Source organism: Electrophorus electricus, chromosome 10 (assembly GCF_041902795.1).
Source record: "Electrophorus electricus isolate QZ-2024a chromosome 10, ASM4190279v1, whole genome shotgun sequence".
Lineage (NCBI taxonomy): Eukaryota > Metazoa > Chordata > Actinopteri > Gymnotiformes > Gymnotidae > Electrophorus > Electrophorus electricus.
The window spans coordinates 22,066,874-22,093,713 of record NC_137506.1 but is presented as its reverse complement, the minus strand read 5'-3'; the positions used below and the strand labels follow the sequence as shown (position 1 = coordinate 22,093,713).

The following is a 26,840-nucleotide window of genomic DNA, read 5'->3' as shown; positions in this document are numbered from 1 at the left end:
GGTTGTGTACTGCATTACATCTAGACTTTGAATAGGTGAACAGCAAGAATTCACTGTCATATCTGTTGCCAAGATGGTGAAAAGCTTTATAACTTGTATATGCAATTAGACCTTAGTGGGCTAATGAGAAAAAAATGTGTGTTTTTGGATAAAGTGTGCATATAGTATGGTCCTGTGTTTTTGCACATTATAGAAATTGGACATATGTGGGACACTTATCTGAGGTACACAAAGCTTTGGTAAAGGAAAAGAAGCGATGACAGAATCACTCTATTCTGTTCAGAGTTTAGTAAGTTGCTACTTTACTATTTGGAAAATTTGCAGCATATCCTGTTTTGCACACTTTCCACTTAGTTTAAAATGATCCACAATGCGAGTGAACTTTTCAAAATATAGGTGACATGCAGAACAATTCCACTGTTATTATGTTTTTAAATTTTATAAAATGTATAGAATTTAATTAAAATTCTAGAACTCTCTAGAATTTATAGTATATGAAAATAAAAGAATGTGTGGACATCAGAACAGAGGGGGAGCTAGAACTTCACTTGCCTGTCCTGCTGCTGTCCTGCAATGGGGTAACTCATGAGTTTACAAGGCATTCCACATGGATTTAATACACTTTAAATAAGCCTACTCCTTCTGTAATTTCTGTTACTGAAGAGGTAACTAAAGGCCATAGCTTAACATTCAAGAAATACAAATACTTTGCTTTGACCACTTCCTCAGAATTTGATCTCTAAAAACCCAAACAATGCAAATACTTTGCTATAGTCAGCCTCTCAAAAGCACTCATCCTAGCAATCACCACAGCAATGACACTATCTGGTGACAATGTATCACTAATTCTACAACTGGCAGAGTGTTATGTACCATGGGTTTCTTTGCCATTTCTTCTCTCTTTTTAGCTAACCAGTTGGGAGCAATTTGATGACTTGCAGCTAAAGATGGTATATAATGGAGGCCTTGGGTTTTGTGTTCTCCTTTCTGAAACCTCTTCAGCATGGCCTACTCACTGCTTCCATCTTTGGGAAAAATCTTATGGTATTATGGTTTTTTGGCCTGACAGCACTTTTTTTAGATGGTCTGACAGCATTTGCTTTTTTGTTTTGTTGCTTTATAGTTTCATTGGTTAGATGGGAGGGACACCATATCTGATCTCCAACTGCTGAGGGGCCTGAACCTATTTGATGAGTTTATGGTTTGCTGACTAGTCCACCTGATGTTTAAACATTATTTGTAATAAATTATTATTTTCTATATGGGGAAATTTTGTGCTCCATTTGCAGTACTCTGTGAGCTACAGGATAGAGATTCAAAAGCAAATGGCAGGTAGATATAGACAGCGCACTCAAATAATATTGCAGAGGTGTGTCAGTTAGCAAAGGTGATGTCTGATGCTGTAATATGCTCTGGTCCGATCCCAAAGTAGCGTGATGACATAAATCCTTTACACTTATCCAAGAGCCAGAACTTACATCGCTGATCTTGCACTCAAAATTCTACACTTGCTTACTAGAGAGTCACTGCCCACACACTTTCTTACGAAAATCCTACCTGAAGTAATTGAACCTTTACTACATTTAATAAATTCCTCCTTGCACATTGGCTACATACCTAAATCATTCAAATTTACAGTAATCAGACCACTTATCAAAAAATTTAACCTTGACCCATGTCAGCTGTCAAACGTGCTTGATCTGAGTGCAGCATTTGACAATACAGATCACAGCATTTTACTAGATATACTTGAAAATGTTGGGATTAGGGGAATACCCCTTTCCTGGTTTAAAGCTAGCTGGTTGCTACCCGTTTGTTAACATGAATGGAGACTTCTCAGCATTCAACTAGGTTAGCTATGGTGCTTCAAAGGATCTGCTCTAGGCCCTCTGCTTTTTTCTTTATATATGTTACCACTAGATGACATTATACATAATCACTGCGCTAGTTACCACTGCTACGCTGATGATACTTAGCTATATGTCTCAGCCAAACCAGAAGACATATCAGCTTAGTATTATTGGGGAAGGCATAAAGGACATCAGTCACTGGATGTTGAGAAACTTTCTCTCACTCAATCTTGACAAAACATAGGTGGTTATATTAGGCCCAGAGACAGCTAGGTGCTCACTCTCTATTTACTCCATGAACCTCAATGGTCTCCCAATCACATCTTCTCTAACAGTTAAAGATCTTGGAGTAAGTATGGATCCCAGCCTCTTATTCCAAGCTCATCTAAATATTATTTTTAGGACTGCCTTTCTCCACCTCAGGAACATTGCAAAGATTAGGAAAATACTCTCCTCACATGATGCAGAAAAGCTAGTCCATGCATTTATCACTTCAAGTTTGGACTACTGTAATTTCTTACTATCTGGCTGTACCACTACACTGCATGCATGAAAAGTGCATGCACCAAAGTACTCCACTACGTGGCTAGCCAGTAAAGGCCTTAAAGATGACAGAATAATGATATGGACCCCTTCCTCACCTGACCTAAACCCTACTGAGAAATTGTGGGCCCTTCTTAAATAGGAGATTTACGGTGAAGGAAAACAGTACAGCTTTGAACATTATCTGGGCAGCTGTGATTGCTGCTGTACAAAATGTTGATCGTCAACAGACTAAGAAACTGACAGACTCCATGAATTTACATTTACATTTACATTTAGCAGATGCTCTTATCCAGAGCAACTTACAAAAGTGCTTATGCAAGTTATATGGAAGGCATATGAAGGCATACGACTGTTATTGAAAAGGGTGGCTAAATTGGTCACTGCTTTTTTTTAATGTCAGAAATGTTTATTTGTACATTTTGAGTTGTTTGTTTATTATTCTCACTTTATCAGAAGTGAGATGGGAAAATGTCAGTTTAATAATGTCAGTCATAATAAAAACCTCACTTTTACTTTCTTAAATATTCGGGTTTGAGTTTTTTTTAACATTTTGGATTGGCAGAGAACACTGTATTTGTTCAATAATAAAATGAATCCTCAAAACACAACTTGCCTAATAATTGTGCACACAGTGCAAGTGCCTAAACAAGCTCCAGCTAGTTCAAAATGCAGCAGCCAGAGTTCTAACTAGAACTAGAACATTTTATCACATCACTCCTATCTTAGCTACTTTACATTGGCTCCCCGTAAAATTTTCGTATTGAATATAAAATACTTCTAATGACCTACAAATAACTGAATGGTCTTGCCCCACAGTACCTTGGAGAACTCATAGTGCATTACAACCCACCACATCTGCTTAGATCAAAAGGTGCAGGCACTTTACAAGTACCAAGAATAAGAAAATCTACAGCAGGGGGCAAAGCCTTTTCCTGTAAAGCTCCCACACTATGGAATAACCTTCCTGTAATTGTTCAAGACTCAGACACAGTCTCAATATTTAAGGCTAGGCTGAAAACCTGTACAAAAAATCTATACATTCAGGCATTTTATTAACTACTTCCTATCTTAGGTAAAAGTGTAGATCTGGGGGTCTATGGCCATTGAGAGTTATGGTAAACTGGGATGTCACTTCACCTGTCTTTTGTCACTGAAGTTTGTTGACTGAGAGTGCCCTCGTGCCTGTGGGTCCTTCTAGTGCTATCCTTTCAGCTATACTGCTAAATATCCCGGAGTCCATCTTTTCACATTATAGTTCCCTAATTTACATACCCTCACACCTGGACATGCCTAATAATCTATTCTTTCTTTCTGCCGAGGTACACCTACCCCTGATGTCATGATGTTCCTGAGCCTCAACCCATCTCAGCTGCCATGGCTACTCCCACCACCCCCTGATGTCCCCTGCTGTATCTCACCACACCTCCACCCCAGCCCTTGCCCTTGATGAATGTTCTCATGCAGGATGGGTTTCAGACACACGCACACCATCGGGACCAAACTAGGATTTCTATAAAACTGGACTAGACATTAATTGCTTATTTTTTTCAATGTTATTATTATTTATTTTATTTTTCTCTTAAAATTGTTACTATTGTGGTGACTGTTGTCGGCCAGAGGAGGATGTGCCCCCTCCTTTGAGTCTTGGTTCCTCTCAAGGTTTCTTCCTCATGCTCTAGGGACTTTTTCCTTGTCACTGTCACCCTTGGCTTGCTCACTGAGGGCTTAGACATGGACATAAGAATACAAACATCTCTTGTAAAAAATGCTATATAAATATATTTGATTTCAATTGATTTTGATTTAAATCAAGTCACTGCTTCCTGTAGCTTTGACACCGTGTGTCTCCACAAAGAGTTTAAATCATGTAAGTTCTTTAATTCATAAAATAATTCCTCTTAGACCAAAGGTAATGCTAAAGGTAATGCTAAAATGTGCCTAATATTTAAATTGTTCTATCATATGGAATCACATTGTCACATTTTATAAGCATTAATGTCAGATAATAGAGATTGTAAAAAATGTATAAAAATTTTGTGAAGTGCTAAGTAGCAGCCAGAGTGAGAGAGCATTTTGATATAATGGATTGCACCCTGTCAAAATAGACCCAGCAAAATTATATAACTCATTAAAACTGTCATCCAGATTCAACTTTAACTATGTTTGTTAGCTCCATAACCACATCTCTTGAGATCCCCATGGATGACAGATTTAATTAAAAGCATGACTAAACTGGGGACAAACATAATTTACAGACTATTGTCAATTATTGTCAATCTACAGCAACATACAATTATGCATCAATTTTTTTTACACTCATTAACATGACATACATTTCACAACAGGTAGTAATGAGGAAATGATCACCTATTTACTAAGTATCTTTGGCATACAGGGAACTGCATAAGAGAAGCTTGGGATTTTTATCAAATCTGTCATCCATGGGAAAAGATATGTTTATGGAGGTAAAGAACACAGATAAAGTTTAATCTGAATGAGTTTTAAAAGAGTTGTGTGTTTTTTTTTCTGGCATTTTCATTTGTGTACTTTGTGTAAGATGGCAGTTGCTTAGTGTGGCAGCAACAGTCTTATTGTAACATTACCAGAAAGGTTATTTCAGTGTTTGAAGAAAAGCATAATATATGATATCACCTTATATGGATGTAAATAGGTCACTGATAAATTTTCTAAATTGGCCTGCAGACATGTTGTGTGATAGATCAGCTGTTGTACTTGAGATTCCAAAGTTAGCAACTGTTAAATATGGATGAGAGGAGTTAGCATCAATCCCATGCAATATCTAAACAACCTAACTCTGATCTGTGTAGAAATCTAAATAACATTTTTACTCAGGCAAAATTATGACACAAATTAAAACATACTGTAATATTAATCTTAATATTAATTAACTTCAATAAAGTAGGCTGTTTCATAGTTTTATAGTCTACTGCATCTCATTTTCTATTGCATGGCAGTGATCATTTGTTTAACACCAATAGTTTTGTCTATAAAAATTGTCTTATTCTTATTTTGCATTTGGCAGTGCTTGGACTCCTGTGGACCAGCAGGTGCTGCAGATGCAGGACAAAGTGCAGCACACTATGGCAAGGAATGAGCATCTGTATAGTATCTCCTTTGAGTAGCAGTTCCAGAAGTATTGGCAGAATGGAGATGGTTTTAAGATTATAATTATATTCATTCTTTTAATTAACATAATTATAATATTAAAACCATCTAGGTAGTTGGGGGCAGGGCATGTCTCCCTCCCTTGCTCACACTACTCATATGTGTTAGGTTGGGTGATGCTCACACTACTCATAGGATGTGTTAGGTTGGGTGGTGTGAACAATGTCCCCCAACTTATGTTGAAATCAAACCTTCACTACTGTTAAAAAAATAATATTACACACAGTGACTTGGTGGTTGTGGTGCTTGTCTTGTGGTTAGGAGGTTGCTGGTTCAAGTTCTGCCTCAGCTGCTTTTGGGCCCCTGAGCAAGGTCCTTTACCCTTGGTTGCTCCTGGCAGTATCCGAGCCCGTTGATGGTATGGCAGTCCGCATGTGATGTGGGCAGCACAGAGGAAACAAGAACCAGGTAGCAAGGAAGTGCTCTTTATCCATAAGAGAATAACTAAGAGAAGCACTAACAAAAGAATGCTTCTTCACAAAGATAGCGCAGCAATGTGTAGAGACTCTCAGGTCTGTAGTCTGCTAACGTGCAGTGCTATCTTTTGGGACCTGTGGGCTTAAATAGGTGGAGAAGAAAATAGGGAACAGGTGAAAACAATTAATAAGCAGGCGATTGAGAGCGGTGCTGGTGAGTGATGTGATCCCTAGCAGATGAGGCGTATCCCTCCTGCTGGATGGCCAGGCAACTGTGACACCTCAGTGGTATTTTGTGCCACCTGGGGGAATATTACACTTTGAGAGGACAACAGTGCTCTGAACATACAGCAAATAAACTGTATTATTATATATATATATATATATATATATATATATATATATATATATATATATATGTGTGTGTGTGTGTGTGTGTGTGTGTGTGTGTGTGTGTGTGTGTGTGTTTGTGTGTTTTACCGGTCCATTAAAACACACTATATGACTAAAGACATTTCTATCCTAAATTCATTATCACACTCAACTCTGCCTTGAAATCACACAAACTATAACCAATAGCATGCTAAGTTTATTTATGTATATAAAAATGTTACTTTCTGCTTAATTCACTTTTTAATTATTTACTATATAACCTTTTAGAAAAAGTTACACATATAGCATGCAAAGCTTAAACGCAGGTTGCCGATAAAACGTCCAGAGTCACTTGCTGTCCACTCCTGGCTGCATGCATGCCCTCTCTGTTGGAAAGAATTGGTTCGGTACAAGCTGTCTGAAGTCCACTGGTAGATCAACTTTTAGGTGGCTGACTAGCTAGCAGCTGTGCTCCCAGTACCTGGCTAGCAACCTAGCACAGCAAGGCTGAGAAACCTTCAGCCAACTCGTAATGTGCGTAATGTTCACTCAAAGCTGTCGGAGAATTATTGTTCCACCTCACTGAACCACAGTGCACAGTCCACTCCACGTGTATGGCAAGTCCGTCAAACTCTGAGTCGTTCTCCGAGTCACTGTACTCCATGGCAATGCGTTGAGACAAAATAGTAGCTACATCGTTATCCACACACTCGTGCTTGGCTTCCACTAGTCAGTGGACCTATTGTTATGCAAAATCAAATGTTATAGCGAATAAATGTAAAATATTTGCAGTTCAACACATCATAAAATCCCATATGTAAAAATGTTAAACCAGGGTTATCTTAGTCTAGTCACCCTGTCCAGTGAGGTAGCTTTGCTTGCTAGATACCTCGGCCATTTATGGATGGCCACGATAGGAATTTCTGACTGTAGTGAAATATGTCACAATGTTCATGAGTCATCCTCATCCTGCCCAAAGGACAGAATGATGGATGATCTACAGTGGTTTAAGGCTTGTGTCAGTAAGATACTGCCTTCAGGTCACCCAGGGGTCACAGTTCGTAAACTTACCAGGCTTGGTAACGCTCTGCCAAAGGCTGAGGAGTCCAAAGCGAGACTGCTCAGAGTAGTTCTCTTGAGTCCTGATAAACGCAAATCACTTCTATGATTTGCCTTCAAGCTGAAGGGTTCTGACATCAGTCTGCAAGAGGACTTACCTCTCGCTGACAGATTAAAACATGCAGAGGCACTCAAGGATCTGAGGGCATGTCGTGCCACGGGTGAACAAGGCCTTACCCTTATGGATTTTCAGGTGGTGCACTGACAGTTCACTACCACCTTGTCACAGCTGATATTGGTGGTGCATGACCCGAGTATTGTGGTAGATTCCTACTTAAAGCAGTTCTCAAGAACATACATAGCATAGGCAATAAGATGCATGAACTAGGTCAACTGGTAGATGACTTCAAACCAGATGCCGTTGCAGTGACGTAAAAGTGGCTCACATCCCACATTCGCAATAGTGAGGTGAGCTTACCTAACTATTCTTTGTTCAGAGCTGACAGACCAGTCCCACGTCATGGAGGAGGACTAGCCATCTACGTTAAATCTGACATTGATGTGGTTAGAGTCATTACGTATGCGTGTGCTAACGATACAGTTCAAGCAGTGGCCTTGACTGCTTTTTTTCAACCCAACAGTATCAGCATCGTGGTCTTATACAGAAGTCCAGATAGCCTGGACACTGCAGTCTTTGATTTCTTGAGGTCACAGGCATCGAATATATGTTGGATTCTGGGGGACTTTAATTCTCCTGATATATGCTGGAGGGCTCTGACAACTTCCCCAAGATCTAGCACCTTTGCAAATAGGCTCCTCAAGTTCACACTCAAAAGTCCATTGAGGCAGCTTGTTGACAAACCAACTAGGTTTATGAGTGAGCAATCACCATTGATTTTAGTTCTTGTGTTTGCTAAATCAGTAGTCTTTATTGGTGATATGTCCTATGGGCAACTGTTAGGATCCGGCGACCATGCAGTGTTGCTGTTTAGATGCAACCTGACGAGACTAAGGACTGATGGTCGGACACAGAGACAAAATATTTGGAAGACTGACTTTCCAGCCATGAAGGATAAGGCTAGAAGGGCACCCTGCCCCATCACCAATTGTGACATTGCAGACACTACATAGGACAAATTTGTACAGTTCCTGAGCGATGTATCTTCACCTTATATATTGCTACGTTCTGCTAGGGAAGCAACTGCCAAGCCACCATAGATCGGTTGCGTAGAGAGTAAGAGTCTATGTAGGCATGCCAAACAGTGGAAGTGCTATGTAAGGGCCCCGACCAGTATCACCTGGGAAGGCTACAGAAGTGCGAGGTTGACGTGTAAAAGGCTCTTGCGAGCCTCTCAGTTATGATATGAAAGCAAGCTAGCTTGGTCAGCTGTGGCAAACCCCAAGTGATTTTTCTCGTACATCAAAGCACATGGGGGCAGAGTGGACTCTATTCCGGTTCTCTTTGGTGATGAGGACACCCCAGTCACTACCAATTTGGAAAAGGCGTGTGTGCTGGGGAAACAATATACCACTACTTTAGCATCGGAATCGCCACTGCCATTAGATATTGTGACTGATTTCACGTCAGCAGATCACTCTTTGTAGTGTGGAGTTTTTAGATGGTAGGGTGCTCAAGGCCCTACAGGAGCTGAATCCATCAAAAGCATCAGGGCCAAAAGGATTCCAACCTAAACTCCTGAAGGAACTGGCATCTGAAGTGTGCGTTCCTCTGGCAGCAGTGTATCGGAAATCATTCGATTCCACTGCTTTACCTAAGGTCTGGCGAGAAGCTGTAAACTGCCCAGTTTTCAAATATGGTGAGAGAAGCTTACCGGTGAACTATAGGCTGGTTAGCTTGACCAACATTATTATCAAACTAATGGAGAGGATTGTTCGTGAGCAGCTGGAGGATTACCTAACTAGACACCATCTACTGAGTGCTATTCAGCATGGTTTTCAGAAGGGATGTTCCTGCCTGACGAACTTGCTGTCTGCCAAGGAGATGTGGGCCAGCATGGTTGAACAGGGCCATGCTGTGGATGTAGTCTTTATAGACTTCTGCAAGCTGTTTGATAAGGTTCCACATCAAAGACTTTGTTTCAAATTGAAAACCTTTGGTATATGTGGCAGGTTGCTGGACTGGATCTCGGCCTTCCTTGACAGTAGAGAACAGTGTGTTCCTGTTGGCACCAGCATGTCACCCAGGTCACCCATATGGGAGCTACCCATCAACCGGGAGAAGTGCTCTGTACTGTGTCTCGGTCCCAAATTGCCTGCAACAAACTATCAGCTCGGAACAGTTAATATCCCCTCCGTCAGCCAGATCAAAGACCTAAACTTCATCCTTTCTGGTGATTTAAAGGCTAGTGATGAATGGTAGGATTCAGCCACCAAGGGTTTCTGTGTTCTATGGATGGTTCGTAGGGCCATCAGTAAAATCATCGGTGACATATTTATTAAGATATTCTTGCCGTTTGTCAGGCCACAACTGGAATATTGCGTTCAGGCAAACCCACCTTGTCTCGTGAGGGACAAAATGGGCCTGAAGTGCATTTTACGGGTTGGCACCAAGATGGTATGCGGCATGCGAGGCAAGGACTACAGCATTAGGCTTTAAACCCTAGGGATGTTCTCCTTGCACTATAGGTGGCATTGAGGTGACCTCATACTCACCTATCGTATACTCATGCAGAGGATTGGACCTGACCTAACTTGGCTATTTACAACAGCTCCCCTACCAGCCCTTCGGGGACATTCTATGAAACTGTCTAAGCCTAGGTCTGATTGCACCAGACCCGAGGCTCAGGCAGGTTATAGACTCGTGGCCCTCCCGAGGACGTCATCATGGCACCCACAACTGCAGCTATCAAGCGACGATTGGATGCCCTTTCCCTGTATCTACACATTCCCGCATGCATAGTCTCCCTCTTCCCCCTTTACTTCTCGAGCACACTTTTTTTTTTTTACTTTCTTCTTGTTTATTTTTTCTTCTGGCTTTGCCTTCATTTCACTAATGACCCCTTTCCTTGCCCACTTAATTGTTTTTCGCTATTATTTCACGCAATGGGTGCCTGTGGGGACAGCTGTCACTGGTCGCGTGGGTCTTACTGGTTGGGATGTGGTTGACTTGTGCATACTACCTTGGTTCCTAGGTACCTGATAGTGGCACTCTGTCAATCCCAACGACGTGCAACCGGAGGACCAATCACGGGATTTCCTTCCTAACGTTCCGGTCCCAATCTGAACCCTTTATAAGTGCTATATTTAAGTAAACGTTTGGAAATAAAGTGAATTGATCAAGTGAATTGAAATCAAGTGAAATGTATGATGTGTTTGATGAGTAAGCACTTGAATTCAGACAGAAAACTAGCGGGCCTTAATATCTAACCTAGCCTAACAGTTGTATAATTTGTAACTTTTTTACTTAAGGTCTATGTTCAAAAAGGCAAAGCTAATAGATTACCCACCATATCTAGTTAGATACAGTTGCTGCTATTTCGAATTCCAACAGAAAACCTGTCTTTAATAGCTGATGTAGTCTGCCGCGTTTGCTCAGTGACGTATGTCATCTTTCAAGGCGTAATTGCTAATTAGCTACTAATTTGATGACTAGCTAAATTAGTAACTAATGCAGCTAGCTAACCTACATTATACAGCCAAATGGGGGTGGGGCGCTTGTGAGGCTGAGCGCAAACATTGATCGCGAGCACGTAAGCGGTTTTAATGTAGACAGCATTGTTGAGTAAGTTTTCAAGCCGTTTGCACGTACCAGTTTTGAATGGGAATGATATTGTGTCGCAGATTTTCAAGTTTTGAACGAAAACAGTGGAAGATATTTACCTGCGCATTCAGTGCTGATAAGTGCATTAATGTTTATTAGCTGTGCACCCAGAGCACCATTATTCTTTCACAGTATAATATTCCTTCTTAAAATTCATTTTAATTAAGTCTAAACGACAGAATTAGACCGAGGCCGGGATAAAATGAGGATAAACTTCGGGGCACTTTACGGGACCTGAAATACGATTCAAAACCGATGTCTATGCTTGACGGGTATTTATCCCTGCTTGGTTTATTTATTTATATTTTTAAATGTGGCTTTCAAAAAAAAAGCCCAACAAAGCTGATAACGGTTACATTAACACTCCATCATTTACAGTGATGTTGCAGTGTTTGGTTGTTTTATTTTAAAGTTGCTGAAAATATTTTTGTGAAGTGCCTAGGTAGTCGGTTTGGTGCTTGTCCTGATATTTGTGTGCCTGTGTTCTTAAAGCGAAATGTTCTAATAAATGGTTTTCTGCTTATTTAGCACTATTGACGACAGGTGAGTTATGTCCAGTGTGAAGTAGCAAGCATCGCAGAGTAGCAGTGACTTGCCTCTCTCACCACACTGCTTTCGGTGTAAAATGGACTTAAAGGTATTCTGTTAAACTTTAACAGTAAAAAGCTTTAGTATTATATTGGTGAAATAATTTTATAGAAATTTGTGTAGGTTGTAATAAGGCTAGGCCACAATCAAGTAATTTTAGTCATACTTTGATTGTGTTGATATCTCACTTGTTTCATTGAAGAAAATACAATTATTTCTCTGTGTAGTTAAACTTTATTAAGTATTTTCAGGTTTAGTATTTAATTTGCTGGTAAAACTGCACCACAATTTGCTCTTGTTCTTGAGTTTCAATAGAACCGCGTCGTATCCTCCTAATTTCATTAATGGCATCAATTCCACTGATTTTCCTGGTCTTCACCAAGTAGCAGGCCAGCATAGTCCCAGTTCTTCCAAAGCCAAGTAAACAATGCACTGCAACACCCTATGCAAACAAGATAAAAGTTTTAAAACTAAGTAATATGCACTATACTATGTATAAACAGTGTTTTATGATGTGCATTGCAGGGGATTTACCTCTCCTTTGAAATTGGCCTCTTCAACAATGGCCAAGAAGCGTTTGATTTGATCAAAGGTTGGAGCACAGAAGTCATGTATTCTGATGTGATGCAGTGTCAGCTCTGGACAAGAGTCATGGTAAGGGGGCTTTCGCTCAGACAAACAGACTAAGTGTTTAATACCATTACTAAGTAGGTATTGATAGTGGGCTGGCATTCGTGGCATTGCCAGGCCAGCTAATTTCTGAGGTTCAACCCAAGAGAAGTTAGGAGGAAGACCTGTTGCCATTGTTGTCAGTTCTTCACTGAGCTGTAAACCAATGTGAATATTAATTAGTCATTCTATTCAGTTCTTATTAACTTTATTGGCATTATGGCAGTACTTTGTCAAATCTGAAAAATGTATTCACTGATCTCATGAGTGCAACTTGCACTGTAACTTAATGATGCAAAAAGTGTAAGATGGAACTAATACAGCAGGAAAGGTGTCAGCAAATGCAAGTGTGGACAAACAGCAAACCCTGCTACATAATGGAGTAATTAAAAATATGATGTAATTTCAGCTTGTGACTTAAACCTTACCAAATTTCATAACAGTAAAGCTAACTAGTAAGCTAATAATTAATTCTGACTGCTGCACCCTTTGCTAGTTAACTATGTACTCATCTTAGAAATGAGCGATTCACAATGCCTTTCTGTTCTCACTAATGTTTGTGTTAGGTATAGGATAGAGGCAGTTGACTGATGTGACTACAGACATTAGCTAGCTACCTTACTAGCTAGCTAACCATCTATCTAGATAAGCATCTTACTAGCTAGCTAGCTTAACCACAGAAGGTCCTTGAATAGGCTTAACCAGGCAAACAGTTCATATATGTAGGTAGTTGTTTGCTGCGCATGAGATTGTTAATATTAGACTGTAAGGTAATTGCTGCATGTCTGCTAAATAGCCAGCTACCCCACTAGCTAACTAGCTATCAATAGTTTTCACTTACTGCAGTTCCCTTAAGAGAGCTTGTACAGAAGCCATAAATGGTGGAAGTAACTTACCCAATCTAGTTCCTGTAGACAGGTTAATTCTATCTGTCCGTTTACATTTTTAACTGTTTACATATTTTATGTTTTGAACTTTGCATTAAATGGTATACCTTTAAGCAACAGCTATGTACAGCAAGTCGGAATATGTTTACTAGCCAGCTAAAAATACTAGCAAGCTAGGTAGGAAGCTGGCAACATTAGTCAGCCACATATGTTAGCTTGCTAGTTAGCTAGCAAGCTAGTTGAGTCATATTAGAGAAGCAAAATTATGAAGGTCTTGTGGTTTAAAAATGTCCCAGCCTGCTGAATTGGACTAAAGCTTTGCAAAAACCTACCAAACAATAGGAAATAATAAATCCTACTATTGTGCTCTAGTTTCATGTCAGGATGGCCGAGCGGTCTAAGGCGCTGCGTTCAGGTCGCAGTCTCCTCTGGAGGCGTGGGTTCGAATCCCACTTCTGACAATGCTTTATTGATTTTACACTTTAAAATAAGTTTATTACAATGTTTTGATTTTATGTGAGATGTAGAAAGAATTCCATATCAGGCTGCAATGTGCCAATGAGTTGAAAATGTAATACAATTTTATTTGTACATTATTTTTCAACATATTTGCTCACAAAATCTATCCTAATGCCAGTTTGTAATCATTTTTAACCTATACTTAGTATTTACTTCAGGGGTGTATTTGATCTCTTTGGTCTTTGTAGGGTAACAAAAATATTGTGAGAATTAAAACACTGTTATTACATTTTAATGGAAAGTGTAAATATACATAAGTTGTGCCAGAAGTGGCATAAAGAAATAGAGAGGTCTTGCTTAGATGATCATGAGACCCACAGAAGTCCTGTGCTCTTCACACACCTACATGCACTGACGCACACAATAACTCCACACCTCTTGTACATAGCTTAATCTCACACATGACATGGATCAGTTGCCATCCATTTCTTTTGGGCCACAGTAGATTCAGCGGAATTGGCAAAAGCAACAAGACAACAAAGAAAAGCACTGTATGTTTACAAACATAGTATGTGAAAGGAGAGAAGTGTAGACCTATGCTGATTATAGAGACCGAGGAATCACAAACAAATGGAATAACCATACAATGCAAGATTAAGGTCCTCTGGTGATTCTGGGCCCCAAGGGTCCTGAGTGCCAAGTCATTAAGTGGAGAAATGTGGTAAGTATATATTATAAGAGGAAATTGTAGGCAATATAGTTCTGTAATCTATATTTCTTTAACGCTTTACTTAACCTATGTTTTTATTTTTGTGTTCCATGCAAAATACTACAACACTCATTTCATTAAAAGTAAATTCTGGCCAGTGTAGGTTAGTTTAGCAAAGTTCACCTAATTATTTTCAAAGGTTCTTTGTTGCAGTGTTTACATCATTTATAAGTAATGTTGTGACATCACTGCTACAGAGTTATTGGTGAGGCATTGTGGGTAATAGATGTGGTATAACAGAAGGGCTACCAGGTGTCACACTGCATTTCCTGTTCAGGAAACCTGTTAAGCTGCCAAAACTGTGGGTCGTCTTGTTGGCGATGAGTCTTCATGTGGGCGTTGCGACTTTTCACCTTAAAAAACACCCTGCAAAAATTAAGGTCAAGGGATACAAGTGTCCAATGATAGCAAGTCAACTTGATATAATGTTACGTAATAAAAATCACCTGATGAGTGTGATATATATTTATATTGAGAGGTACATTCATTGTGGTTCAGTTGTCTTACTTTCCACATTCAGTGCAGGGGAAAGAGTCAGTGTCTCCACTGGTGGTACTGTTGGAAGGAGAGCTTTTTACAGAGCCTGGGACAAACTGCAGGGCTGATTTGTGTCTATGTTCAACTGGAGAATTACACAAGCCACCCAGATTACTCTGGTTCCATTCTTCTCCATTAAACATCTGATTTGTAATTTTGGAGGGGAAAAACACACATGCATTACATTACACATTGATATAAAAGAACAGCAAGTTGGCTTTGCCAGTAATTGAAGTCCAAAGACAGTAGAGTCAACAGAGTGGTTTCAGTTTCTGACAGGAATTAGAGCAATGGCCCAGAAACTTCATTACTGTCTCTTTCTATACCTCTACACTTTCTATACGATATACAGTACACATGAACTCACAGGCAGAGTACTGGGTACTTCACTAACAAACACAGCACTGGCGTCATCTGGGAGGTCAAAGCAATCTGGGCTGGGGATTTGTTTACTGGCCTCTTGCACAGGTTTTCTGTTGCTGCTTTCCTCCAAGTCACCCTGATTTAATAGACAAGGTGTCACACGGCAATCAGAGAGTTTTCTGAAAAATAGGTAAAGTAGCAAACCCTCCACTGATGTGCCTAAAATCTTAAAGGAAGATGTTGGGGCATAAGTCCTCCATGATTTCATAGATCCTGGAAAGAACCAGGTGTTATCCTAGTTAACCTTACAATGTGTAATTTATATTATGTGGTTACACTTTGCCTGCTATTTCAAACAAAGCTGCCATAAGAGTACATATACTTAGATACATCTTAGATATACTTGGGTACATATACTTAGGTATGCTTACATATAATTACTACGTTATATATACTTAGATCAAACTTTGATGAATGTATAGCTCTGGAAAAAATCTAGAGACCACTTCAAATCATTATATCTACATGTACGATGTGTGGCAGCTGTTGTGGAATTTTGGGCATCAGAGGTTATGTGGAATAAACAGACATGCACATTAATTTCTTTCTATTGTCTGCTGAATTCCAAAACAGGCAAATCTCATTGTACCTAATGAGATACTGATTAGGCAGTCACCTGAACCAAATCTTATTTAACAAGAAATATAAAAGTCTGGTGGACAGCATGCCAAGTCACAAGATAGCTGTAATTTAAAATGAATTTAAAATCTGGCTTATTCCACTAAATATTGATTTCTAAATTCTTCCTAAGTTAAAACATTAGTAGTGAGTTGTTTTAAAAATGAATTTGCATTATTTAAGGTCTGAAAACTGCACAATTTTGTTATTTTGACCTGTCATTTTCTGTAAGTAAATCTTCTCAGTGACAATATTTTTATCACGATTGGCCCTGCCTGTTGTCCTGTCATCATGATTACCCTGTCTCATGTCATTTGCTTTGCTTCCTTGTTGTTCCAACTCGTTTAAGTTTCCCTGCCTTTCATTTGTGTCAGCTGTGTCTTAATGCTTATTATACAATGTATATATATTCTGTGTTTGTTCAATCTCGTCGCTGGTCATTGTTAATCCATGCCTCTGTGTTCACTTTAAATGTGTTCTTTTTTAGTCCCTGTGTTTTCACACTGTCTGAAATTTTTTTTTTGCCTGTAGCCTGTGTTCTGGGTTGTTCTGTGTTAGCGTGTCCATTTATCCTTTTGCTTTTTCAAGTTTTGCTTTGCTACTATGTGTTCCCGTACTTTCCGTGTAGGCTCTATGACCCTGGACTGTTATTATGACTCTAATTATGGCTTTGCCTCAAATAAATCTAGCTCGTCTCAGCAGATGCATCCAGCTCGTGATCACTCCACATTTACAATTTTTATTTGGAATGTGGGAGAAATGCTGAATGCTAGTTCAGAATAAAACAAACAAAAAAAAAAAGTTCCTTTTATTCAAACACAAATAGTAAAACAGGAAAAAAAAAAATTTTAGTAAGAGAAACTGCAAAATGACCAGTTTCTCTTTTTTTTTTTTTTTTTTTTTTACTATTTTTTTATTTTTTTTCCTTTACTCTTAATTTTTCCAGAGCTGTATATGTCATGATTATTTTTGGTAGTTCTCAAGACATGAAGTTTTTATATTAGTTTTAGTGTATTTACTTAATATTTCACAGAAGGTATTGAAAAATGTACCTTAAAGCTAAAAACCATATAATAAGTTTAGAGTTAATATGTGAAATAATCATTTCATACACCAGATAGGGTTTTTAGTTTTATCTAATCCCATCTTGATCAATTTAAGCACATTCAGAACATTTATAATATACTATGAAGGAATATGTGACAAAGCACGTAATGCAATGGTTGTGTGAAATATCAGTGTTACACCATTATCCACTTATTAAATGTAATTGATCAGCCAGATATGCTTGTCTTACATTTCCTTTTTTGGTATTTCTTTATTAGTTTTGGAGCTATGATGCTAATATAGCTACCAAGTATTGAAAGCCATTTAATGCTGGTCTCTTCCATAAATCAATGATATTTTTAACTCAGCCATTCCTTGAAATTGAAGCAGTGGACTGTGCCACATTTAGGAAGACATGCACAGCTCACCTGCTTCTCTCTGCCTGGTGTTACTGGGCCTGTGCTCAGCTTCCTGCCCAGACGTAGCCTCTCCTTCCATGTGTAGTAATATTCAACACACTGAGCCACTGACTTTGTCTTCACCTAGTATCAATGTACACAGTTTACATTGAAGTTCACTCTCTGAAAATAAAGAAGGTGATGTATGCCGAGGCATTTTATTGATTGGGTTTATCATGGAATACTTACCATCTTTTGAATCAGATTGAAATCCTTGTTGTGAATTATTAGAGCTTTGTTGAGTTGCCTTTTTTCTTGCAGGGTCCATTTATCTGATCCTAGTTGTTGGGTTGGGGTACGGAGTAAAATATGAATGGTCATGTAATGTTTTTAAGATATCAATGTACAGTCTATTTATTGTATCATTAGAAATTAATTGAGCCCTATAAAGACTATTATGAAGAAAATTGTGTAACCCAACTAAGTACAGCTGAGCCACATTGGAGGGCCACATTTTTCAAAAGATGCAAAGTCAGTCACACACCTGCATAATGGTAATCTGTTTGAAGACTGGACATGTGTTTTATTGACTCCAGTGAGAGTAGTTTTTCAAGAGTTACCTGTAAAGATTCAAAGACCACATTAAAAAAATTAAAAAACCTTGTGTTTCATTTGTATATAAACAAGTTCATTAGACATGCTTACCATAACATCTCCTCTACACTCAAAAAGACAATGGAGGGTATATTCTGTGTTGGTCCCTCCACCTGGGAGCACACTGGAGCATGCCATTTTCAGGAGATCATCCACTTGAATCACACAGTTTAGATGACCATCAGCACACTTGTTTTTATAGTTTTCTTTTTATCATTTTATTAGTTGACCCCTACTGGCAGATTTATACTAGTGTTTGAACAGATTTTACCTCTTTGCTGATTCTCAGGGATTTTCAAATGGCAGGGTGTCCACAGAAGATTAGCCTTATGGATATCTTCTGCTGCTTTTGAGCTATTTTGAATATCTGGGATCTCTGCTTGAAAATCTATACCAATATTTATCCGGCTGCAACGCAGAAATACACAGAAAATAGCCTTATCCTATTTTAAAATATAAATGCAATAAATGTATTAATACTATTCTCCATAGTCATCATGTATTTGTTATTAATATGACTTATTATTATTATTCCTTACGGTTTCATGCCACTTGATTTACCCTCTGGATATAATGTTACAGTACCACCATCCACATCACCTGTGAATTAAAACACTCATGATCTACATATTGTACACCCCTTGTCTTCAGCTGTGTTAATGAAACCTGCAAATAAGGAAGAAATTTATATCTCTTTATTTAAATAAATAAATAAATAAATAAATATATATATATCATAAATGCGCACACACACACGCACACATATATGTATGTGTGTGTGTGTGCATTTATTTCTCCCTTTTAAACCATATAATTTATAGAATTAAAACCCTGCAACTGGCACTTTCATACAAAGACACCTACATTTATATTTTGTGTATATGTACATTAATTGTTAAATTAATTATAATATAAATACAAATCTATAAAGAAAACATGCCCTGAATAGTACACATTGAACTGAACACCTACTGTCCGTACATAGACGCGCGTGTGTGACTGTCTGTGCTCCACTGCAGTGGTGGCCTGCATTAAATTTGCTGAATAGGCCAGAACCTGGCCGTATGGGGTTGAGTATTGGAGGTGGAGTATAGGCAGCGACAGCTTTGCAGCTCTCCATGGAGCGCAACTGGCTCTGGAACAGCACAGGCCCTCTGGAGCCCAGGCCAACGGTGCATGGGGAAATCACAAGTGGCATCAGGCGGTGCCGTTGCCTCTTTTTCTCATGCCTTGACAAAAAATCTGCTGAACCCTTCATCTAAGATGAAAGCGTTTGCAGAATATTATGGAGTGAGCAATTTTGCCTGTATCTTTAACAGGGGACTTTTTTGTTATTCAGGAATACTCTAGTGAGTCATATACAGAGAAGGTTTGAAAGGGTGTTGAATAGTTTCATAGGGAAACAAGGTGCAATGAAACTCACATGTGGTGACTGATCCATTTGTGAAGGCTGGGGACATGTCTCTGCTGGGGCAATAAGGTCACTGAGTCTTGGCTGGGAATTAAGATAATTGTGGAGCTTGGGGAGAATTCGGTGACCTTCTTTTACAGGAACAGACACAGGTAACACCATGGGCTCAATTTGGGTTGCTTCTCTGGACAGCTGAATTTGTCCATCATTCTGTAAACCAACCGAAGGTGAAAGAAAGTTGAGAATATATACAAAGGTAAAATAAGTGCCACACTGAAATTTTTAGAACTATACACTATAAAAGGAAAGAGCTCAAGATAGAAGAATTTTGAGGTTATTTATTTTTGTGGAGGAGAAATTAAGGGGAACATGCAGAACTCTCACTGGGTGCTTTCTACTTTTATGAGGTGCGACCTTTTCATATGGGAACTTAAGCAAGTTACTACTGCACCAAGATCACTCCCATGCTCACCACACGGTTGTGTTGGCCCACCCATAGCTGTGGCCTTTGTGAATAAACAGTTTGCTTTGTGAAAACACTAGAATATATAGGATCTTACTGTTTTGAATGTTGAAGGAAGGGTTCTGAATCCCCCATGGGAGCGCATATGACCATTAAGGGCAGGCAAGCTTTTAAACTCCCTGTGGCAAACAAGGCACTTCAGCTTGGCATTGGACCCTTGAACCTTTACTACCTCTGTTTTTGGCCTAGCATCAAACACAACCAAAACTGATTATTAAGATAAATGTGTTGTAATATATATATATATATATATATATATATATATATATATATATATATATATATATATATATATATTTGCAAAAAATAAATGCTTAGTAAAATCCAAGTCTAACCTGTAGAGTGGTGAAATCTGGTCATCTTGGCTAACAGAAGGCATCTTAAGGAGAGAACAAAGTTAGTAATGTTTTTTTTTTTTAATCTGAGCAGAACCAAAGTAATGGCTGAAAAATGTTTGATGAACTACCTGTGTAGACTGTGGTCTGTGTGAGTTAAGATGATGAAGGACTCCTCCCCTCAGGGTAGTTAGTGGAACCTCTTGACTGATCCCTGACCCCACATGTTGATAATAGGAACTGCAGAGACTGGCCCTTCTATAGGGATAACTTAAACCCACATAGACCTCCTCTTTTGGACTAGAAAACCCTGGCACTGTGTCATGTGTTGACAAATTATTTTTTCCAAAAGAAGTATTATGCTTTAGAGAAAATGATTGTGCTTGCTCCTGAGCCTGCTGTGGTTGGTAGATACCACTCTGGTGAGAAATATGTGGTGGCTCCTGAAAGTGGGGTGAGGGCAGTGGTAACCCTTGGCCAGCCTGGAAAACTGGCTGTTCAGGTGCTTTACAGTTCTCAGGGTAGCAGCAGGTAGGTGATCCAACAGACCCATGGGCTTCCTGTGTGTCCAGTGTGGTGTGCTGAATGAATGGCCCCCTCTGCTCTTGCTTTTGCAGGGTTAATGAATAAGATGTCAGCTGAGTTTGGTGCATTGGAATCCCATACTGCTGGAAGTGATGATACTGGCTCTGCAGCTTACAGAGTGGGTCTTTGTGTACTTGCTCTGGGTGGCTTTCTCTCAGCTGTGGTTTGTGCTGCTGATATCCATAATGATATTGCTGGTGGTTTGGATAAGCATTATGGGTCATATGTTGGGTGTCTATAGGTTGATAGGTGAGCTGATTATGGTGCTGCTGTGAATGTATGATCACTGGACTAAAGGGTTCTCGATCCGATCCATCAGAGGGTGCTCCACTCTGTGGAGACAGCAGTATCTCTGACATCTGACTGTCCCCTGAACTCTTTTCACCCACACTGTTACCAAAAGCAGATTTAAGATTTTTCACAGGAAAGGCCTTGGAAAAAGAATCCAGCCTTTGCAAATCACTGGCACTGAATTCAGGTGCAGTTGCAGAGTCACTGTGAGGAACAACATTGAAGGGATAGACAGTATTGGAGCATGTGGGTTCAGTCAGGTCATCCTTGGGTGACGATCCCCAAAGGGAAGACGATGACTTCTCGGGTGGATTATAATCCCAAGATCCTCCACTATGTGGTATGTCAAGCAGTGGGGAAAATGGGATTTGTGATATAGCAGGGGATGACAAATGGTTATGGTTAACATGTGGAGACAGCGGAGACTGTTGTACTGAGCTTCTGCTGGTTATACCATAACCAGTTGTCATAGCAGCTAGATTTGTCTGAAGCGGGTAGGCTCCAATACTGTCAGTCAATGGATTAAGCTCATATAGGTCCTCTGTCATATTTGAAGAAATTAAAATCTGTGCTTCTGATGTTTTACTTATTCTATTGCCCCAGAGCATTAATTTACACAGAGGGTTCAATATAAGTGAACTGTAGAACTACCAGAGTTTACAAGGTGGTGACATGCAAACAGTTTTTTTTATCCATCATTTTCTAACCATATTTTGCACAAGTGCAGAATGTCGTCAGGGTTCATCTGACATGCTGCATCATGAATTGGTCATTCCTAAGGAAAGGAACAAAGGTTTCTCAGGCAGAATATAAGATTCTGGTTCAAGTCAGTATATCAGTAATATAGTGCAATAGTGCAATAAACAGGACAATACTCTGATAGCAAACACTAGAGAAATTTCTCATCTTACATAATTGAACTACAGAGCCTAAACAGGAAGTTACAGTAGCACCACAGTAATCTGTTGTCATTTCACCATGCTGAAGTTTAAACCTTTACTTCTGGTCCTCAACATTATGTATAACTGGGAAATCCTATCCATGTAATATTGCCCAGGACTCCCTCATTCTGCTACAGGAGAACATGTTAAAGGTAGGAGGTAGGAGGATGTTGTCAGTGATGTAATTCTCTGTTGATGCCTCTCTTGCTAGAGTACCACAAACTTGCCCACCAATTACAGGAATTCATGCGTGATACTTTAAACACTCATCCGATTGGCTGAAAAGTAATCACTCTTTTCTGTTAAAAAATAAATGTCATAGACTATCCTGTCCTGTCCTAGATCAAATAAAGAGTGATGTCCTGGAAACAGACATGAATGCTTTTATATTTTTCTACATTTATAAATGAAGTTAGGCTTTCCAAATTCTATGTTGGTCTCTCTAGCACTTTGAATAAAGTCACAACATGACTCAGACTTCCTCTCTCACCCACACTCTGGAGTATGTATATAATTCAGATATGCACCATCTTATCATTTCCTGTCACATGACCTGTTTTCAGTAGTGGTGTGACTGTTCGATTATTATCTAAATGTCTTTAAGAAATAAATTCAATAAAGAATTTGTGCATACAAATTTCTTACCAAAACAGAAAGAATACTGCTTATTTGTATGTATGTAAATGTTACCTTGCTATATTATGACAATGACCTGTGGATTGTTAAGTCAAAGCCTGACTAGTTATTGATATTTTTGTTGCTGCACACAGGTATAGTATGAACTTTTTGTTCTTGCAATACCTGCCATTTCAACACATAAACACACACATGTGCACGCACATGTACATGTAACAACTACAATGTTAACAGTCTCCTAGCGTAATGCAATATGACAACATATGTTCTACATGGCTAATCAGTACTACTTTAGTTATAAGCAAAGGCAACAAACTGTTGTAAGCATTATTGGTGACTTAGTGAGCCAAGCTGTGAATCAGATCGAGTGTGATCAGATCAACTATGTAAGTGTCAGAAAACTCAAGTGGTCTTTGTGGTTTTAAGAGTTTCCATCCTCAACTCACTTTGTTGAGTGACTAAGTGAATGTCATAGTGTTCAACCAGTTAGAGGAACAACTATAAGACATTTCCAGTTGACCTCATTCACATTAACAGATATAAAACATTACATTTAAAAATAATTATTTTGAAACAATCCACACAAAATTAATTTAATTAACATGTAATGGCTCACTGTGAATTCTGTTTAGAAGTAAATAATTTACCTTTCCTAAACCAGAACCAAAATACTTTGCTAAAAGGTCATTTATTATTTCCTTTGGCATTTCAGCCAGTCTTCCTGTAGCATTGCATCCCCTAAATCTCATAAGTAGATGCATTTGCTTCTGTAATCCTAATGATCAAGTCACATGACTGATACCAAGTCAATACTAGCTCATGCAACAATACTACCTTAAAGAACCTGAAGCTGTTGAGAATATTTCACTAGCTTCTTCAAATCTGGATTCAGCATGTTCTCTGTTTATAACATTACTGACTGGAGGAACTGATAATACAAATTAGCATTCCAATACAATACATGATGTCTCATTAATGTGCTAAATTGTTGCAAATTCAGTTAATCCTCAATGCATCAAACCAATGTGGAGCAACAATGTGCCAGTGGGATTTGTTAATATCTGGAAGCTGTCAGCACTGAACCTAAAATATAATCTTCAATGTCTGCCCTCACTCTATATAATACAATAAATTATTTTTAAATTATACATTTGCAGTGTAGCAATCTGTTTGAACACTGTTCTTATTTTTCTATACTAGTACTTCCTTACTAAACAAAAAAAAAATTACAGTGAATATGAAAACTCTACAACCATGAGAAGAATTTATTTATATATTTAGTCGGTCAGCCAGTCTCAGCAGACAAATAGCCCTCTAACCTACCCCCTCAAGGTAAGAACATGCAATATACATAAGGTTACGATTTGTTATGAAATTAAAAACTAGCAGTATCTAAACCGTGTCAGTCAAATTTTTAATAGCCAAACATATAGCCATACCTTGAAAACCTCAGGTATTGAAATCCCATGAAACCCCTTAGAGTTCTTGTAATATTAATATGTGATAACATCATATTTTTAATACTGTAATATTAAAATGCTTTTATAACTGATAACATGAATAATGCTTTTCAATATTAAAAGTATCATTACATTAAGTAAAAAGTATTATCAAAAACTTAATATGATTACTATTTGCAGGTTGTGCCTTCATATAAATTAGTAATATAAATCATGCCAAGGTCTTACTATAAACCATTAGCTTCAGTACTGCAGGTTGAGCACAAATGACAAGTCTTACCTCTTCTCTCTGAGCATGTCTTTTTCATTCTTCAGCTGAGGTCAGTAGATATGCTGGAGCATTACCAAAACAAAAGCTGAGACTTAAATTAACCCCAGCTCTTTTTACACATAATTTTAGAAAAGTGATGACTGAAATTTGATGTTGAAATGTTAACTAAACAGGGGAAGTCAGTGTACTTACTGCTGAGTAATGAATTCTGCATATCTTCTCTTATAGTGATTGCTGTTTCTGACAGTCTTTGAGGGGTTCAAGGGACTTCAGGAAATGCAGTCTTTTTCTCTCTATGGTGTGAGGCTTCCTGAGCACAACCACAGTCTATTTTCTCAACCTGTCAGTGTGCTACAAGTGCTTCTTACACTCTACCTTTAAGCCCTAAATTATGAGAGTTCTGGACAAAACTGCATTACTGTACGTTTGTCAGGCCTGCATGAGATTAGTTCAGTGGCATATTCAAAGTATTGTTAAACACTGCATAACAAAACTATGCTGAGATGTTGAGCATTGCTGATTTATAAGACATGTTAAAGAACAAGCTCACATAAATATTCTGACAGAAAACAAGTGACTTAAAATTTATCCCACAATTTGTACAATTGTGCCAAATACAAATGATTACATTTTAAACCATTGCTCAGTGAGCATACATACATTTTGCATTTCATCAATTATTTTATCAACCAAAAATAATGAAAATTAATGTATATTCCATATAATATATGACTAATGAAAGGTCATGCTTTTATATTGATGAAAATTTGCTGCCCCCTAATGATAGTTCTAGTGCCACAGGAGTAGAGGTTGATGTCAGTCTAAAAGCCTAAGCTCTAGTGAGAAATGGGTTTTAGCATTTTGCCATTTAATAAAGTGTTGCCTTTGTTGGGTGTGTGGCTCTGCTCTGGGAGAAAATGAGCAGTAACTCATAACTTCAAGCCATTTGATAGGAACTTGCTTGTTAATTACTCAAAAGGGAGATACAACTGAAGAATCACACATCCTGCAAATTTTATCTGATCATGGTAACTGCACCTGTCAACTGAATATTTTTTTAATATCTGAAATTCCACTATGAATGAATGCAATTTGTACTGTTTAGTAACAGTTTGTCATCTGCAAAGGTCATTTACGATGAAATTAAGTACATTATGTGTACTTCACTACAGTAGGAAAAGGCTTAATGTGGAAATTAGGGGTGCAAAACATTCAGGGAAGTTAAAGCAACACTTCACTCTCCTAACATTTCCTGTGTCAAGAAACACAAGTAGTCTCATACATATAGATAAATTATGTTGTTTCATTTTTAGAATGAAAGCACTGAAAACTATTCTAATAACTTGGAATGCCAAGTGAGAGGTTAACGTCTATTCTCAGGTGGCAGATATTGACAAAATACACAGCTCCAGGTCACACTACACAGGAGCTCAAATTTCCACAATATTGCCTTTTGTCTCTCGGTCGGTGTGCCTCAGGTATATTAGTGATTATTACTAATCATTATGAAACTGATCCTTTCACCATCAAAATGTTTGCAATACATTATCAGCACACATGGTGGCATCATAACATAACCATTTTTGTACAAAAAAGGCCAAGTAAAGGAGGATCAAAGTAGGCATTTGTAAGGCAATTTTGTTTGATCCTAGTTATGAAAGAACAACTGAGTACTTTAAATGTAACGTTGAATATCATTGACTCTTAATTAACTCCCATACTCGATCCCTGAGTGAGATAGGATTCTTCAGTTAATGATGTAAATATAATCTAGTCCCTCTCATTCTCTTAAGGATATGTATCATTGCTTCTTGTATTTAGAGTTGATTCTCAGTTTATTTCTTGATGATAATTTTAACATTTGCGCACTAGTTTTTAGACTACATTTTGATTCACATTCTTGCATACACCCAAGTCCTTTAGTCAAGTACAGTAAAGGAACCCATGTGAAAACTCAAGTAATTCAGTATAATTAGTATATTTCACTTATAGCTTACTGCATATTCCAGTTAAAATGGACACTACTTACAATAACAGTAGGCTACGCCGTCACTCACCGATTGTTAATGAACAAGGGACTTTCGTCTAGGCACAACTGTACACAGAAACTGCAGAGAAATAAGGAAGT

The 26,840-nt window shown here is 38.5% G+C and overlaps 2 protein-coding genes and 1 non-coding gene across 4 annotated transcripts; 1 reads left to right on the top strand and 2 right to left on the bottom strand.

The window, feature by feature from the left end:
* Positions 1–12,009: 12,009 nt before the first annotated feature.
* dusp23b (dual specificity phosphatase 23b) lies at positions 12,010–13,799 on the bottom strand. 2 transcript variants are annotated; one of them, XM_035532894.2, is made up of 3 exons: positions 13,687–13,799; positions 12,333–12,623; positions 12,010–12,240 (listed from the first exon to the last, which is right to left on the bottom strand). In XM_035532894.2, exons 2-3 carry the CDS (start codon positions 12,600–12,602, stop codon positions 12,052–12,054), a joined length of 459 nt encoding a protein of 152 aa, XP_035388787.1. In that variant the 5' UTR covers positions 12,603–12,623; positions 13,687–13,799; the 3' UTR covers positions 12,010–12,051. The 2 variants fall into 2 exon arrangements, with proteins under 2 accessions (XP_035388787.1, XP_026858230.2); XM_027002429.3 differs by lacking the exon at positions 13,687–13,799 and adding an exon at positions 13,364–13,680.
* trnal-cag (transfer RNA leucine (anticodon CAG)) lies at positions 13,733–13,815 on the top strand. Its single transcript has one exon. It is a non-coding gene; the product is annotated as a tRNA-Leu (tRNA).
* A 98-nt stretch (positions 13,816–13,913) lies between these two features.
* Positions 13,914–26,822, bottom strand: LOC113572684 (transcriptional-regulating factor 1). The gene is given in 18 exon segments (XM_027002456.3): positions 13,914–14,845; positions 14,847–14,948; positions 15,090–15,262; positions 15,487–15,618; positions 17,636–17,749; positions 17,855–17,943; positions 18,150–18,225; positions 18,311–18,414; positions 18,531–18,667; positions 18,799–18,859; positions 19,232–19,517; positions 19,683–19,880; positions 20,231–20,378; positions 20,529–20,572; positions 20,660–22,179; positions 24,722–24,774; positions 24,905–25,022; positions 26,742–26,822. Coding segments are annotated over 15 exon segments (3,081 nt in total). The 5' UTR covers positions 22,013–22,179; positions 24,722–24,774; positions 24,905–25,022; positions 26,742–26,822; the 3' UTR covers positions 13,914–14,781.
* Between the last annotated feature and the right edge of the window lie 18 nt (positions 26,823–26,840).